The sequence below is a fragment of the Cetorhinus maximus genome, chromosome 5 (assembly GCF_964194155.1).
Source record: "Cetorhinus maximus chromosome 5, sCetMax3.hap1.1, whole genome shotgun sequence".
Lineage (NCBI taxonomy): Eukaryota > Metazoa > Chordata > Chondrichthyes > Lamniformes > Cetorhinidae > Cetorhinus > Cetorhinus maximus.
In genome coordinates, this window is record NC_135883.1 from 151034057 (window position 1) to 151051798 (window position 17742).

Here is a 17742-nt window from a genome sequence, read left to right on the forward strand (position 1 = left end):
CACTTGCCTGGATGAGTGCAGCTCCCACAACACTCAATAAGCTTGATACCATCCAGGACAAAGCAGCCCGCTTCATTGGCACCACATCCACAAACTTTCACTCCCTCCACCACTAACACACAGTAGCATCAGTGTGCACCATCTACAAGGTGCTCTCCAAAAACTCATCAAGGCTTCTTAAACAGCACCCTCCAAACCCACAACCACTACCATCTAGAAGGATGAGGGCAGCCATCACTTGGGAACTCCACCACCTGGAAGTTCCCCTCCAAGCCACTCACTGTCCTGACTTGGGAATATATCGCCGTTCCTTCACTGTCACTGGGTCGACATCCTGGAACTCCTTTTCTAACAGCACTGTGGGTGTACCTACACCACATGGACTGCATCGGTTCAAGAAAGCAGCTCACCACCACCTTCTCAAGGGCAGTTAGGAATGGGCAATAAATGTTGGCTTAGCCAGTGATACCCACATCCCATGAATGAATAATTTAAAAAAGGTATCCAAATTTATGGATGATTTTGGTAGAGAAATATGGAGAAACTGTTTGCAGTAGCAGAGGAAGAATAACCATGGGACAGAGGTTGAAAGGTGAATGGGCAAAACAAACAGAAGCAATATGAGGAAACATTGTTTATTTTTCTTATATTGAGAGTTTTTGCAATCTGGAACACACTGCCTGAAAGGGTGGTGGAAGCAGATTCAAATAGTAACATTCAAAAGAGAATTGAATAAGTACCTGAAGGGAAAAAACAATTGAAGAGCTATGGAGAAATAGCAGGGGAGTGGGATTAATTGGATAGCTGTATCAATGAGCTGTCACAGGCCTGATGGGCCAAACGACCTCCTTCAATGCCCTGCCATTCTCTTACCCCACATTTATTATCTAGTAAGATTTCAGCATCAATGGTAAATGTAACACAGAGCTGGAGATTGGAGACCTAGTCTGGACCTTTAGTCTGTCCTGAGTTAGTGGATAGCAGCCATGGTAACAAGATGACATCATTGACCTCAAAAGGAAACTAACTAGGGTTCCTACTCGATTACTTTGGGAAGTGATAGGCACTGGATGTGGGAAAATTTGTTGTTGTAACCCATTCAGTTTAATAGTCATTGTCCAAGTTCACTGGCTGCAGGTTCTTATTTAAGCATTGGTTGCCACCTTCAACTGAGAGTGAGCTAGCCATTTTCAGTGAACTAAAGTCCCTTCACTCTATGACAGACCACCAGCTCTTGTGCTTGCAATGCACCGGAGTTCTCCCTGTCCTCATTGATCAGTTAGCAGTAGGGAATCCCAAGGACTAAGTCGTGGCTTCACAAAGGAGGGCGCTGATTGTTTGTTACCCCTTGGAAAAAGAAAACAGCTTGAATTAGCATAGTACCTTGGTGGTAGCAAAAGCCTTTATTAAGTGAGGAACCAGATCCAAATAGGGGTCAGGAAGGACTGGGCACAGGTGAATTATTGATAGATTTTAAGGAGGGTTTTGAGCCTGCAAAAAGATGTGCAAGGCAGAAAGGTTAAGGGAGAGAATTGCAGTTTAGGCATGAATGGGTCAGAATATTATTTACATTATTTATTATTAAATGGAGAGAGACTGCAGAGTGCTGCAGCATAGAGGGATCTGGGTGTCCTTGTACATGAATCACAAAAAGTTATCATGCAGGGACAGCAAGTAATTAGGAAGGCAAATGGCCTTTATTGCAAGCGGAATAGAATATATAAGTAGGGAAGTCTTGCTTCAACTATACAGGACACTGGGTGAGGCTACACCTGGAGTACTGTGTATAGTTTTGGTCTCCTGATTTAAGGAGGGATATACTTGCATTGGAAGCAGTTTTGAGAACGGAGAAAGTTTGCGAGGTTGATTCCAAAATGAAGGGATTGTCTTATCAGGAAAGGTTGAGTAGCTTGAGCCTGTACTCATTGGCGTTTAGAAGAATGAGAAGCGATCTTACTGAAATATACAGGGCCAAATATACACTGTGGAGTGGCATTCGCAGTCACGTTGCTGCTTCGTGCCTTTTCACTTACCTTAGTCGGGAACTGCACATTTCTCAGCCGGACTTCTGACCCCAGCCTGGTGAGAAACATGCAGCCTACCTGGTTCCCGAGCCCTACCAATGCAGAGCAGCAGCGGTGGGGGAAGTGAAGCTTTTTACAGCACCAGCTGCAGTAAACCAGGTAAGTTTAAAGGTCCCAGCCACTTTGAGAAGTGAGGGAGAATAAGTGGGTGAGGAGTTAGGGTGGTTGTGGTGGTGGCGGGTGAGTGGAATGGGGCAGGGGGTAGTCACGGGTGTGGGAATTTGGGGTGGGGGTTAGTTGGGGGTGGGGAGGGAAGAAGCGATGGTAGTCAGGGGTCCGCAGTATATGGTTTTAATCCTCCTAATTTTCCCTGGATAACTATTCTGCTAAGAGAGTCAGAACTTTCCAGCGTCTCCAATTTAAATTGGAGTATCGGATGGTTCCCAGTGCAGGGTAAATGCTCATCACGAGTTTAATCTTCCCAAGCAATTGCTGTGCAGTCCTTGCATGGGGACGGTTGGTGGGGGTTGGGAGACCCAGCGCATCTTCTGGGTACCTCTGGGTGCAACAGAAGTTCTGGGCCATAAGATTGCAAGGGGGCTTGACAGGGTAGATGCTGAGAGGATGTTTCCCCTCATGGGAGAACCTCGAACTAGGGGGCACAGTTTCACATTAATAGGGTTCCCATTTAAGATAGAGATGAGAAGGAATTTATCTCCTGAAGAATTATTAGTTTCTGTAATTCTCTTCCCCAAGAGTCATGGAGGCTGCATCACTGAATATATTCAAGGCTGGATTAGACAGATTTTTGATCTACAAATAAATTAGGGGTTATGGGGGGTTGGCAAGAAAATTGAAGTTAAGGCCGCAACCAGGTCAGCCATGATCCTATTGAATGGCGGAGCAAGTTTGAGGGACCGAATGGCCTACTCCTGCTCCCATTTCTAACATGAAAGGGTGAGCATGGCAAATGGGCAGGCTCTGCTCTGACAGCACATTTTGACACATACACTTCCATTGGAGAAACCTTTCCTGCAACACAAATGCTTGCTTCAACCGACAGGGAAAAGTACATGTCTCAAGAGCAGCTTTTGAACGTGGCCGCAGGAGAGGAGGAGTGGGAAGGTGAGAACAAGGGGAATCCAATCATGATTCTGGGAGTGAGGGGGAGGGACGAGGTATAAGTATGGAATTTTGTACCATCCAAACAGAGGTGATGGAAAAACTGGGAGAATGGAATGGAATCCTTACAGGAAGCAGGGTGCGAGGGCGTTTTTGTCATTGCTTGGCTCAACCCGTTACAATTCGGAAAGAAAGAGATCCTCGACAGGTGAACATTTTCCTTCCAGCAATAGTTGGATCCCAACTCAAATGCAATCTATTTACATGGCTGTGTGTAAAATTGAAACTGCAACATAAACCACTTCCTGCAGTAGATTGAAGGCTGTATGCAATGTCTCGGTGCATTTAGAGAACGATCAGCATGAATTCAGGAGACAGCAATAATCTAAAATATTGATTTGTGGTTTAATAAATACTGACACATACAATTTTGAATAGCAAAAGTAGACCTGACTTAGACTTTTTTTTTAAACAATTACTCATATCTTCTTTTTAAAAAAAGAACAGTTAATCATACAGATTCACAATTTCTTATCACGGTCCCTGTGAGAGAGATTGCAGATCTCAATAATGCTTTTGGAGCATTCATCCCTGTTATGATGCTTATTGATCTCCAGTCCTTCCAGCACAGCGCTGGTGCCCACGGAGACAGTCTTATCACTTGAGTTCAGGCCCAGTTACGGTCCCTTCTGTTCCCGCAATTGCAATATTCATACATTCTAACAAAATCTGGCCCTGTTGAGAGTAACTGAGCTCTGCACTGAATCAGACATTTACAGCACAGAAGGAGACCATTTAAGCTCCGCATCTTCATCTTAGAGAAATCTGACTCTCTGGGTTCTCCGACTCAAAATTCATTCCATCCCAAGATCTCAAAATCTGTGGAACTCCTCAACTCACTCACTCTCCCGATCACCCGTAGCCTTTTAAAATCTAAACTTGGCGGCACTTAACCACCATTTTCCTTTGCCTCACCTCCTCTCCTCCTCTTTCTCAGCCTTGGCGGTGTCCTGTACAATGGGCATTTGCCACCCACCAAGTGTGCTGAATAAAACACAAGACTGCACCACCCTGTGCACGCAAGATGAATGTGCTCAGAAAATCCATACTAAAATCAAATGTTTTCTCACCAAAATCTCCCTGAAATATTTATAACAGATGGGATCCCAAGACCATCCGGTTTTTGCCACCTCTCTTGGTGCAGCCATAACCCCCACAGCATTGCTGCAAAGTCTTGGTTTTCAGTGCACCCAGCACAGTCGCAATGTCCCTTGTTACCCCTTTGTAATGCAAGCAGTAAGTTAGCTCTGGCAACAAGCCTCAAGAGTTGAGTGTACTAGCAAAAGCTCCACACCACTCTGCACACTTGCAGACCTTCCGTATAAGTGCTAATGATATAATTAAAGTTTGAGATGAGCTGACTGTCCTACAGTTCTCACTTGGATGCTGGCTGACCCACTGTTCACCTCCAGCAACTCTTCTTATTCCGGTTTTCCATCCTTCACTACTTTTCTTTAACTTTATTAAGTGTCACTCAGGTCTAGGCACTTCATAGAGCATATGGGAGGACCTGTAAAGTCTCAATATTCTGGACACACCGAGGCTCATGAGGACTTGGCCATTGCATTCATGGGTCATTTTATTTTTTTTTACTAATGTACAAAGCAGTGACTATATTCTGGTTGTCTTCACTCTCTGATACCATCATGTTGTTCATCTATTCTGGTCACCCACTCACCTCAAAAAGAACAATTTAAAAAAAAACAACAAAATGTGCTGATGAATTCTTCCTTTAAATCGACCTGAAATAGAGGCCCTTCTATTTTTGTTGTCTTTTTCTCATGCTTCTCCTCCTCAAATCATGTAACTGTAATCCTCGCCCTAAAACGACGACCTGCTCTAAACATACATCCAAAGGCACAGCTTGGTGTCTCAAATTGACCTGCCCAAGGCAGCAAGCAAGACCTTTGCTTGGTCAAGCGAGGACATAAGGTTAAGTAAGTCCACAGTGAATACAGGTCATTTGGCCCATCAAGTGCTGATCCATAATACAACACAATGGCATTGTAGTACACACCGTAAGCTGCCTCAGCTAAGAACAGCCAGTTCACTGTGGGCATAGGGCCACCAAGTGTGGTTCAGCTGCTCAAATGAGCAATCGAGAGAAACTTCCTCTTTCAGATTTTCAAATGATTCAGCTTCAAAAAGATGTACATCCTTTGGGCCCAATGCCCCGGCGCACACTATAGGTTAGATAGTAATATCGCCGACCACCACCCCTACCCCAACCCCACCCCCACCGCCTGCAAGTCATAACATTTCTCATTTCCTTTTTTACCTTACTGTACACACTAAACTAGTACAGTCCTTGCTTGTCCAAGCTTTTCTCGCTGATTCCTTCCAAGTGTCAAACCCACCACCGAACACGTACTTCTGGCTCCTCTCTGCATCCTCACCCATGTCAAAAGCAAGATCATTGCATCATCTATTACTCTGAACTAATTCTCTTTTATGGATCTCAGAGTGTGAAACTCCTCACCTTCTCAGTCTTCGCCCTCCCTTCCTCCCTCCCAGAATCAATTAGTCTATAAAATTCAAGCCTGATTCTCCTTTCCACCCTGTTCCTGTCAGCCTTGTTGGTGTCCTGTACCATGACCCTTCACGCTGGCTTCTCAGCAACAAAAATATATTACTGTAAGGGAAAACTGAACATAGGAAAAGCAGTTTTCTTTGAACCGAACTTATTGTAAATATCGAGGTACGGTTTAGAAGGTGAAAGAAGCCTTATCCAGGGTTATTTTCTGACTGTACTCCTATAGGAAGTCTTGCAATCTGGAAGCATAAAGCCAATGGCCTTTAGTTGCAAGGTCAGCACGGATAATATTAATTTGGGATTGCTTTTACATATGGAAAATATCATTTGCTGCTTTCGAGCAACAGGGATCAGGAGTACGCCATTAATAAGCGGAAGTGTAATCTGTTGCTAGGAAACAAGGGAATTTGGGACAGGGTGTGACACCTCGAAGATGATCAGGAGCCCTCACGAACCGATAGGGCACACTGGTCGGTTCCATCTCAAGTGGAAAATCAAAATGATGTTAAAAGTCTTGGATGCAGTGCGAGACACACTCTCAACAGGCATGAATTTCCCTCCCCCTCTTCAAAAGTGTGGTATAAATGTCAGGTCAATGTGTGCCCTTCTCGGGACCGACCCACCAAATCAGAAAACTGTTCACCCTTGACCACTCACCCTGAATGGTCTGTCAACCAGAATAAGTTTATTGCACTGATGTTAGTTCCTGGCAAACTTGGGCCAAACGGGAAAACATGGTCCTGCTTTCCACTCTGTTCATTCTGTCTCTCTCCCCCCACATCTCTCACCAACTTCGACCCTACTCCCACCCCCCACCCCATTCACAAGGAGCAATGCCACAGGAGGTCAACTAGTACAATATAAAACCAGTGTAAAACTTTTGTGTCAAAATTACTAATTCATTGGAGACCTGCTCTAACTGTAAACAGATTATCTACTACGATCTTTTTAAATTCAGGAAATAACAAGAGCTATAAATATAATTTTAAGATGACTTTAAATAAAAGGCTGGAAAAATGTCTGCTTTGGTCACTGCTGATGTCTGCGCAGGAATCTGCGGGATGCTGCAGACTGCCCACACAGCAAGTGGGTGGCTCCATTCAACTACAAAGGGGTGGGAAGGAGAGAGGGGGAAAAAAAGACCAGGGCTCGCTCTCCCTCCCTCCTTTAATTCTGTGTACAGGTATCCATACCTCCCAGCAGCATGATGTAAAGAAACAATTGGGTTTATGTTCTGCCCATTGCTAACAGGGGGGGTGTAAAAAAAAAACATTGGTACCATTGTTAAAGATGGGTTCTGCCAATTTTTCATTGACTTTTTCATCGCATTGTTAACAGGGGGAAAATGTCTTGGGACATCCCCCTTTTTAGGTCAACTTAGAATGGCAATAAAATGTGGTACTTGTGAAAATCCAACATTCTCGCGCCTTTGAAGAAGAAAAAAAATTTTCAATGATTCATACTAGGAAACCTTTTTTTTTTCAAAAAACAGTCAGTTTGCCTCACAATCCAGTCAGCAAGTGAACAACCCAGACCTTTCTAAAATCAGAGACCGATAGCCTGAGTCTTTTCAATAGAAGTCAATTCCTTTCACTTCAGAGTCAGGGAGCGTGGGTGTTCCGTTAGTTATTGATGGCATTTTCAATATTGATGACGGGAGGTCCCTTAGTCTATCTCAGCACATCCATTCCAGAAATAAATGCTCGCACAATCCCGTTACCTCATCTGACTGACCCTTGCATGGGTCAAAAGTTTATTTTTTGCCTCTGCTACCCTACCGAAAGGCTATTGCAAGCGTCGATCACTCTGCGCGAAGAAGTCCTGCTGGATATTGGCCCTTTTGCCAGTTTAGCCCAAGCCTGTGTGTTCCACTGCCTTTGTAGTAGTGCTCAATTTATCTTCAGACACACACACGTGACTCCTCCTTTTAATACTAATGAATGCTAGCTTTTCCACTCTTCCTCTCCTCAGTAGATAAGCAAACCTTAGACTTTGAGCCAAAATCCTACACCCTGCTCTGCCTTCATCGGGCCTACAATCCTTTATGTTCCAACCTGGAGCTTTTACAGTATTCACTTTATTCACTTAAAGTTTTTTTAAAAATTATAAATACTAAAATTAAGGTCAGAAGGCTAAAAGGCAAAAGGATATAAGGTTGATGTTGGAAGGACACAATATAATCATCCTACTGTAACATTGTGATACAAATCCTTTTGCTCTATTAATGCTGAAATCTGACAGGTTTCGACAGCAATTCCAGTATTGCAGAAATTTCCATGATATTACCGAGTAAGCGTCACAAAGTAATTTGTTCTTTACAGTACAAGAATGTCATGTTAGAGAGCGTTTTTCAATTCCAGACCTTGCTGGAAATGAAAGGGTTGCAAATATGGAGATAGCACAAATTTTAAAACAAAATTACTGCATGGTCCAAAAGAATATATATATATTTATATACACACCGTGGGTCAGCAAAATGTCGCTGTGTAGTAAATACTTTTGAGGAAGTAAAATCAGGAAAATAAAATGCTTTAAAACAAAGTTCAGAACGTAGGCTTCTCCCTTTGCTTGGCGCTGGTCAACTGTGAAGCTGCCCACTGCTGGAAGGGCCTAGCTATTCCACCAATGGCCGTTGCTGTGGTAACAGCTCCCTTACGGCTGCCGTGTTCCCCTCACCCTAGGGCCACCCGCCAGCACAGAATGTCATTGACAGAGTCTATACGCAGTGATAATGGCCACGTTTGAGTTGCTTGAGCTAACACCCACCCATCCCAATCCCGCATCCCCCGTGAGTCTGAAGTGTTTAGAGATAGTTTCGATTCCATGAGTTCCAGTCGATAAAAAGAAGTTCATTTTCGTTAAGAGGCAGCCCTCGCCCATCTCCCTCAAGTGCCTTCCCTAGGCCACCAGCCACTTCCTCAGAGTGCTAGTAAGGTGGGGGAGTTCAAAGAGTCCGAGGACTGGTCCCCGCTGCTGCTGCTTCTGCGGTGGGCCTTGGAGCAGGACTCTGACGCAGGCTCTTGGTCAAGGCTGGGCACATTAGGGTAAGTGAAGACCAGGCTGGCAGCGCATGGGGTGATGTTGGGCGCAGGCGTCGACGTGACCACCACTGGTGTGTTAAGGGGCTCGGCCTCCAGGAAGTAGCTGTTGGCTATGGAGATCTCGGTCACTGGTTTGATGACAGATCTCTGCGTTTTGGACAGGTTGGAGATGGCCAGCTTTGACTCTTCTTGTGGTTCCTGTTTGACCACCACTGCACTGTGCATGCGGCCAACTCGTAGATCAGGGGACGGGGAGCATCTCCTGCCATCATTCCCAGGTGCCATTTTACAAACAGGCTTGTGAGCAACTAGCATGAACTCCAACTTCTCTTTCTCTTTCTGCAATACAGCTATTTCTTTCTGGAGACCGGATTTTTCCTCTTCAAGTTTCTCAGTTTCCTGAAAGAGAGAGAGAGACAGAAAACAAATCAATCTTTCCTTTCACATGTGAGCAAATGAAGCACTTTTCCCGTCTGACTTGTCCTCTTTCTGGTACCTTGAACTCATGGGGAAAGAGTTGGATCCGAGGTCAGCTTCAAATTAATTTAAGTGGGAATTACGTCACAAGTGTCAGCCACGGTTCAGTTGGTAGCACTCGTGTTACAAGGTTCCAGGTTCAAGTCCCACTCCAAGGGCTCAAGTACACAAGTCAAGGTTGACACTCCAGTGCGGTACTGATAAAGCATTTCACTGTGGAATTGCTATCTTTCAGATTACAGTTCAAAAAAAGGGCCCCATCTGCTTATTGGGGGTGGATGCAAATGATCCCATGGCTATTTCAAAGAAGAGAAAGGGGATTTATCCCTGGTGTCCGGGCCAATATTTACCCGATTATCTGCTTATCATATTACAGTTTGTGGGAGTTTGCCGAGTGCAAATTGGCTGCTGCATTTCCTACATTAAAACAATGGCTACAATTCAAAAATACTTCATGGGCTGTAAATCACTTTGAGATATTGGTGACTATGGGTGTTTTATCCAGGTCAGTTGAGTTTCTTGAGTGTTGTTGGAGCTGCACTCATCCAGGCAAGTGGGGAGTGTTCCATCACACTCTTGACTTGTGCCTTGTAGATGGTGGACAGGCTTTAGGGAGACAGGAGGTGAATTACTCCCTGCAGCCTCTGACCTGCACTTGTACCCCCACTGTCGACATCCCTGCAGGTTACCACTGACCACAAACTGAACTGGACCAGCCATGTAAATACTGTGGATACAAGAGCAGGTCAAAGACCAGAAATTCTGCTGCGAGTAACTCACCTCCTGACTCCCGAAAGCCTGTCCGCCATCTACAAGGCACAAGTCAGGAGTGTGATGGAATACACCCCACTTGCCTGGAAAAGTGCAGCTCCAACAACACTCAAGAAGCTTAATACCATCCAGGATAAAGCAGCCCACTTGATTGGCATGCCATCCACCATCTCAAACATTCACTCCGTCCACCACTGATGTAGTGGCGGAGTTGTACCTTCTCCAAGATGCACTGCGGCAACTCACCAAGGCTCCTTCAACAGCACCTTCCAAACCCACAACCTCTACCTTCTAGAAGGACAAGGACAGCAGACCAACATCACCAACTATAAGTTCCCCTGAAAGACACGCACCATCCTGACATGGAACTATATCACCATTCCTTCACTGTCGCTGGTCAAAATTCTGGAGCTCCCAAACAGCACTGTGGGTGTACCTACACCACATGGACTGCAGTGGTTTAAGATGGCAGCTCGCCACCACGTTTTCAAGGACAACTAGGGATGGGCAATAAATGGTTCCCTCGCCAGCAGTGCGCACATCCCACAAATGTTTTTTTTTTAAATGATCCAATTCAGTCTCTGGTTAATGGTAACCCCTAGGTAGTTGTTGTGGCGGATTCAGTGATGGTAATGCCATTGAATGTCAAGGGGCGATGGTTGGATTCTCTCTTATTGGAGACATTCATTGCCTGGCACTTGTGTGCCACAAATGTTACTTGCCACTTATCAGTCCAAGCTCGAATATTGTTCAGGTCTTGCTGCATATGGACACAGCCAGTTTCAGTATCTGAGGAGTTGCAAATGATACTGAACACTATAAAATCATCAGCCATCATCCCACTTCTGACCTTATGATGGAGGGAGGTCATTGATGGAACAGTGGAAGATGGTTGGCCTAGAATTCTACCCTGGTGAACTCCTGCAGTGATGTCCTGGGCCTGACATGATTGGCCTCCAATAACCACAACCTTCTTCCTTTGTGCTAGGTATGACTCCAACAAACATAGTTTTCCCCCCGATTCTCATTGATTCCAGTTTTGCTAGGGATCCTTGACGCCACACTCGGTCAAATGCTGCCTTGATGTCAAGGGCAGTCACTCTCACAATTTCACAATTTCCTAACTTGTGTGCTTTGAGCCCCTATTTATAAAGCTCAGGATCCCACATGCTCTATTATCCGCTTCCTCAACCCATCCTACCACCTTCAATGATTTATGCACATATACACCCAGATCCCTCTGCTCCTACACTTCCCTTTAGGATTGTGCCCTTTATTTTGTATTGCCTCTTCTTGATCTACCGTAATGAATCACTTCATACTTCTCTGCATTAAATTTTATCTGCCACTTGCCTGTCAATTCCATCAGCCTGTCTCCGCCCTTTTGAAATTTATCACTATTCCCCTCACAACTCACAATATTTCCAAGTTATGTGCCATCTGCAAATTTTGAAACTGTACCCTGTACACCCAAATCTAGGTCATTAATATGTATTGGTAAAACCAACAGTCCTAGAAGTGATCCCTGGGGAATTCCACTACAAACCTTTCTCCAGTCTGAAAAACAACCATTTAGTACCACTCTGTCTCCTGTCACTTAGCCAATTTTGCATCCAATTTACTACTGTCCCATTTATTCCATGAGCCCTAACTTTGCTCAAGTCTATTGTGAGGCACTTTATCAAATGATCTTTGAAAATCCATGTACACCACTTCAACCCACAAACCTTTCAGTTACCTCATCAAAAAAAAACTCAAGCGGTTAGCTAACCATGATTCACCCCTATATCCATGCTGGCTTCTTATCTCAATACAAATTTGTCCAAATGGCTGTTAATGCTGTCCCTAAATAATATTTCTAAAAGATTTCCCACCACCTAGGTTAAACTGACTGGCCTTGAATTGCTGGGCTTATCTTTACACGCTTTTTTGAACAAGGACATATGTAACATTAATAATTCTCCAGTTGTCTGACACCACTCCTGTATCAGAGGAGGACTGGAAGATTATGGCCAGTCCCTCTGCAATCTCCCTCCGCATCCTCAGATGCATCTCATCGGGTCCTGGTGACTTATCAACTGAAGTACGGCCAGCCTATCAAATGTCTGCTTTTCATCAATATTTAACCCACTCAATATCTCAAATACCTCCTCTTTTGCCATGACTCTTGTCACACATTATCCATTGGTAAAGACAAATGCAAAGTACTCATTTAGTATCTCAACCATGTCCCCTGCCTCCATGCAAAAATCCCCTTTTCAGCCCTAATTGGCCCGACTCTCCTTTTTCCCATTTATATGCCTATAGAAGACTTTTGGATTCCTTTTATGTTAGCTGCCAGTCTCTTCTCATACTCTCTCTTATTTGATTTTTCAATTCCTCTCTGAACCTTCTGTATTCAGCCTGATTCTTAGCTGTATTCTCCATCTGACACCTGTCACATGCACCCTCTCTCTGCTTCACCTTACTCTCCATCTCTTTCATCATCCAGGGAGTTGTAAATGAGCTTGTCCTGCCTTTCTCCCTTATAGGAATGTGCCTCATCTATACCTGCACGCTCTCCTCTTCAAAGGCAGCCTGTTGTTCAGTTATGGCTTTGTCTGCCAGGCTTTGATTTCAATTTACCTGGACCAGACCCATTCTCACCCCACTGAAGTTTGCCCTTCTCATCACCTGCTCTATTTTTTTTCTATACTCACTTGCACATGATATGGTAATCTGGAGATTATGACCTTGGGGACAGATGAACAAGAAGGATCTCGGAGCTCCCAAAATCCACCTCCAGTTCCTCATCCCTCTTTCTACCTATGTCATTGGCACAGATATGGAGCACGACCACTGACTGTTCCCCTTTCCCCCTCAGAGGACTCTGCAACCCCTCAGTGACATCCTTGACCTGGCACCAGGGAGGCAACATACCATCCTAGATTCATTTTAGCAGCTGCAGAAACACCTGTAAAGTCCCCTAGCTGTCAAATCTCCTATAACTGGTGCTTTTTCAATATCCTTCCTGTCCCCCTATACAGCCGAGCCAGCCATGGTGCTGTGGGCTTGGCTCTGTCTGCACGACTTAGAGGAGCCTTCCCTCTCAGAATGGAACATTGGTTGGAGTGAGATGCACTCAAGGCACCCCTGCACTACCCGGCTGGTCTTCCTCGGCTGCCTGGCGGTGCCCCTGCCTACATGCCCTCGAACTTCATGGTAACCACATCGATAAACATATCAACCACGCCAGTCTCAGCCTCACGAACGCACCACAGTGACTCAAGCTCCGAAACTGGGAGCTCAAGCTGCAGCTATGATGACACTCTGTCGCTGAACACTGTCTATTAGGGAAGGGGATCCTGCCACCCTAACCTCTCTGGCCTATAGTGACTCCACAGAAACGTGGCGACTACCCTCTACAATGGTTGAGCAAGGGTTGTAACAAATCAACTGGGATGGACATTAACTGTTGCCTTTTCCAGCAATGTCCCCATCCCAAGAACACAAAATAACCATGGAGACCATGGAGGTCTCCAAAAAGAAATTTAATTCTCTGGTGTTTTCTATCTGACCTACTTACAAATCAAAAGGAATCAAGGATTGTGGGACAGGGCAGGGGAGAGTGTAATAGTAGAGGATCAACTCTTATCATCCTGAATGGTGTAGCTTGTTTGAGGGGCCATATGGCTTACTCCAGCTTATGTTTACTCACCCCTAAAATGCAGCCATCTGTCTATACTTAGCACTTGCGCAACACACTCCAGCCCGGGGCCTGCCCTCAGTGACAGGCCCCAGCCTGGGGGCCCACCCTCCACAACTTCCCCCCCCCCTCAGTGACAGGCCCCAGCCTGGGGGCCCATCCTCCTCAACTTCCCTCCCCTCTCAGTGAAAGGCCCCAGCCTGGGGACCTGACCCCCACACTCCCCACCCCTTAGTGACAGGCCCCAGCCCAGGGGCCCACCCTCCAAATGACACATTCCTACCATCACCCACCCTCAGGGAAACACACTCCAGCCTGGTCACACACCCTCAGTCTAATATATCTGGCCTCTATATAATTCTGTGTCTAACACATTCCAGTCTGTGTTACCCTCGGTGTACTGCACCTCAACCTGCAACCTTGGCCTTGGATTGACACACTCCAGCCTGCTTTTTAATCCCAAGTGACATGCTCCCGCCTGCCTATTGGCCTCATTAGGCAGTCTACGTAATTTTAAAAAAAAAATCACACTTTTGCATTGGATAATGAACAGAATTCGCTTCTGGCCAATGAAACCAAATGAAAAATTGTAACCCCAGACCAGCAGTTACTAAATGAATGGGTCAATCATTATGGACAAGAATAAGCCATTCCATCTAGCAATCCCATCTCTTTCCACACACTGGAGGAGTCTGTCCTCTCAAGGGCCTAGCAATTCAATGGCACTGCCCAGCCCATTCTCCAGCCTCCAGTATAGTAGGTGGGAAATGTTCATGTTCATTAACAAGCTGGGCTTATGCCACCCACCATGTTGGTATGGACAATAAACTACTCATCCAGAACCTAAAACAGAAATTTGGAGATTTGTGTAATAGGATCCCAGCGGTTGGTTAAAGCTCTCAGCCCAATTAGGACACCCTGGGTGTAGTCATCACCAGGGAAACCAGGTCCTTCTTGCGGCCTAATCAGAGGATTGGGGTCAGGGATGTGCAAGGAGTTGCTGCCGCCAAAGGCAACCTAGTTTTTCACTCTTATCTCCACACCCGTCCATTCTCCCCATACCACCGCCCCCCCGCTCAGATTTCGGACGTGATGGGATGAGAGGGGGAAAATTCGGCCCATGTTGGATTGTGACTGGGTTTAAAGTGGCAATCGCCAAGTAAAAATATGAGGCAGGAAAACGTCATGGTGGTCACAGGGCATTCACTAGAGATTCCGTGTCATTCTACCAAGAGTTAATGCGGTGGGGACGGAGATCGGAAACTTTTTTGGTGGGACATGGCCCAGGGATCACTTAAGAGGAGAGCAGGGCCTGAGAAAGCCTAGCACATGGGCTGCAGGCACAGAGCGGAAAAAGGATTGCCTAACAAACTGCAAGTTTCTTCTTGTTTGTGCTAAACAATGCTCGGATCTGTTTCTCAACGTTGTTGTCCTTTGCAGGCTGACCTGCTTCTGGCACAGGCTTCCTCTTTTTGCAAGATTCTACATGTTACTTCAGATGGCACAAAAATGCTTTGCAACATTGATATTCTAACCAAGCTCACACCTATTCTCGATCTCAATCTTCTCTGCACAGTGCAAAGATGCTGACTGCCAGGCTTTGACATAAGCCTTGAAATGTGTGTTGCGCATTGGACAATGCAGGGCAGGGGTGGAGAGCTCACATTGGTTTGGCACACATGCAACCCGATCAGTATGTTCCGAACCAGATCACTACACCAGGGTTGGTACATTCCAAACCGGAGCAGTCTGCCCCCCAATGGCACTGCTGCCAGACATGACTCGATGCTACAGCTCTATGTTACATTCCCTAGTGCAACTGCATGGATGGTTATTTGATGGAATATCATTCCCCATCCACCCTGCAGATTATAATCAAGAACGAGGCTGGCTCGGTTCACGTGGAGTTGCCTCCCGACACGTCATTCTCGGGTATTGACGCTTAATAGGTTGAACAGTCACAAGTGCCACATTGATTTGAGTGGTAGACTACGGTAGCCAGTTCTGGTCAGATCTACTGCAGGCGGTCCCCACCACTTGACCTCTCACCTCACCACCCACACACTTGCACCATTGGTGGCCTGACATGCCCTTCCTCACAACATAGAGTCTTCCCATCAACTGGGAAGAGACCAAGCTCTGTTGTCCAATTGCATGAACCTTGACTGTCAGTCAATCGTCCTTCACCACCAATACCCCCCACCAACCCCTAGTACATGGGCATTTGATAATTTAAATATAAAGTAAATGAACCAAAAAAAAAAAACAATTTAGTTTGACATCCCTGGACTTTTTCCTCCTGGATTGCTCACAGCCGTGTGTTGGAGATCACCCTCTCCTTCCTGGAAATTTCAAGAAAATACTGAAAGGTGGTAACCCTTTGGCAGTTTTAACAGTCCTCTGCTAAGATTTGGTACACACTGTTCTATTTAAATCCCATTGCACTTACATCTTGAAGCCTCTCCGTCAGCTCCCGACGTCTGTTCCGACATTTTGCCGCGGCCAGCTTGTTTCTCTCCCGCCGTACCCTTCTCTTCTCTTCCTCCTCTGGAGTCAGCTGTTCAAAGCATGAAGAGTTTACATTAGCAACTGGAGCAGATTTTGTTACGTTAGCAAGACAATTGGCGATGGTGGGGGGGGGTTGGTGGGGGAGTGGTATAAGTGACTACTAGTGACAGCTTTAACCCAAGGTTCCTAAACTCGGGCCTACTAATGAAGTCAAGCTGCCTCTTCTCAGGTTCAAGATGCTGACAGGCCTGCTATGTATTTCTGGAATTTTCTGCACTCAAAGCACATTTTCAACAACAACATTTAGTTTTTTTTTTTAAGTCCATTGTACAAGAACTCATGTACTCACGCCTCTACACCCTAATCCACAGGAGAAAGAGAGAGAGACAGGCAGACACTAGCTCAGGATATTAATCCCAAAATAAACAACGTTCTCAGCACCACTTAGACAGATGTGAGAGCCAACTTGTGTTCAGCAAGATTCCAAAAGCAGCACTGAAATGAGTGGCCAATTAACTAATTCACGGTGATTTTTTTTTTTTTTGAAGGAGGAATGTTGAAGAGAGAACTCAATTCAAATGCACCCCCTGTGTGCCTCCAACAATGTAGTGCTCCCTCAGTACTGCACGAGCATGTCTAGTAGAATGTGGGACTCAGCTCTTGGTACGGGAGTGCTGGTGCCAGGCCCAAAGTGACAGCCACATAGATCAGATAAGCTCCACTGAAACACATTCGATAACATGCAGCCTGTTGGTACTACTTGCCTGCAGTTACAAAGAAAGGAACAGATCACTGTTGAGAACAGCCTCTAATTACACACTGAGCCTTATTGGCACCTGGGGTTTTGAGGATGTGGAGCTGGGATTGGGAAGAAGATTTACAGCACATTTCACCTGCTGCACATTTAGAGAATACCAGACTCTATCGATCTGAAGAAGGTTGCTTGTGGAGGAGCCGTGCTTCAAAAGTGATTTGGGACAATGACATTGGCCAAGACTCTCTGTCCCAGTGACTCCAATGACTGGTCTGCTGCGGGAACTATCCTTTTTCCGTTCCTTCTCTTCCACCCCTCCTGAAGGTGCTGCCTCAGGCCAGGATAAGATTCCACGGGTGACACCAGTCAAATGGTCGCGTACCACACAGTGTCACTGGGCTATTCAGGCAAGGGAGTCGGGGGCGTTCATCAAAAAAATGACGATCCTGCTGTGACTCAATGTGCGTGCACACCATTTCCAGGAGGGTCACCAGATAGCGAACAGAGACACGGTCTGCTTTTATTTTCCCTTCTGTAACCCACAGATACTGAGCTGAATTGTGTATATGAATCTATTAACTACAGAAAGGGTCAGTGTAGATAGCCAGATTGAATAGGGTGTCCACTGCTATTGTTGGGGTGCTGAATAAAGAGAAGGTAGTCTAAAGTGTAGGAATAGGAATCTACTGGCACATGGGGTGGAAATGGTCAATCAATCACTCCACACATGTGAGCGTTTCAATAGAGTAAAGAGGGGAAGCTGTTTC

The 17742-nt window shown here is 45.6% G+C and overlaps 1 protein-coding gene across 2 annotated transcripts in view; it reads right to left on the reverse strand.

Annotated features, from left to right (window-relative positions):
* Positions 1 to 3527: 3527 nt before the first annotated feature.
* The window catches only part of fosl2 (FOS like 2, AP-1 transcription factor subunit), a 30855-nt gene continuing 16640 nt past the window's right edge, over positions 3528 to 17742 (reverse strand). For both annotated transcript variants that reach the window (XM_078542701.1, XM_078542700.1), the window contains 2 exons: positions 16163 to 16270; positions 3528 to 9179 (listed from right to left, as the gene is read on the reverse strand). In XM_078542701.1, the coding sequence (XP_078398827.1) occupies positions 8658 to 9179; positions 16163 to 16270 (630 nt within the window). In that variant the 3' untranslated portion in view covers positions 3528 to 8657. The remainder of the gene's footprint in view (positions 9180 to 16162; positions 16271 to 17742) is intronic.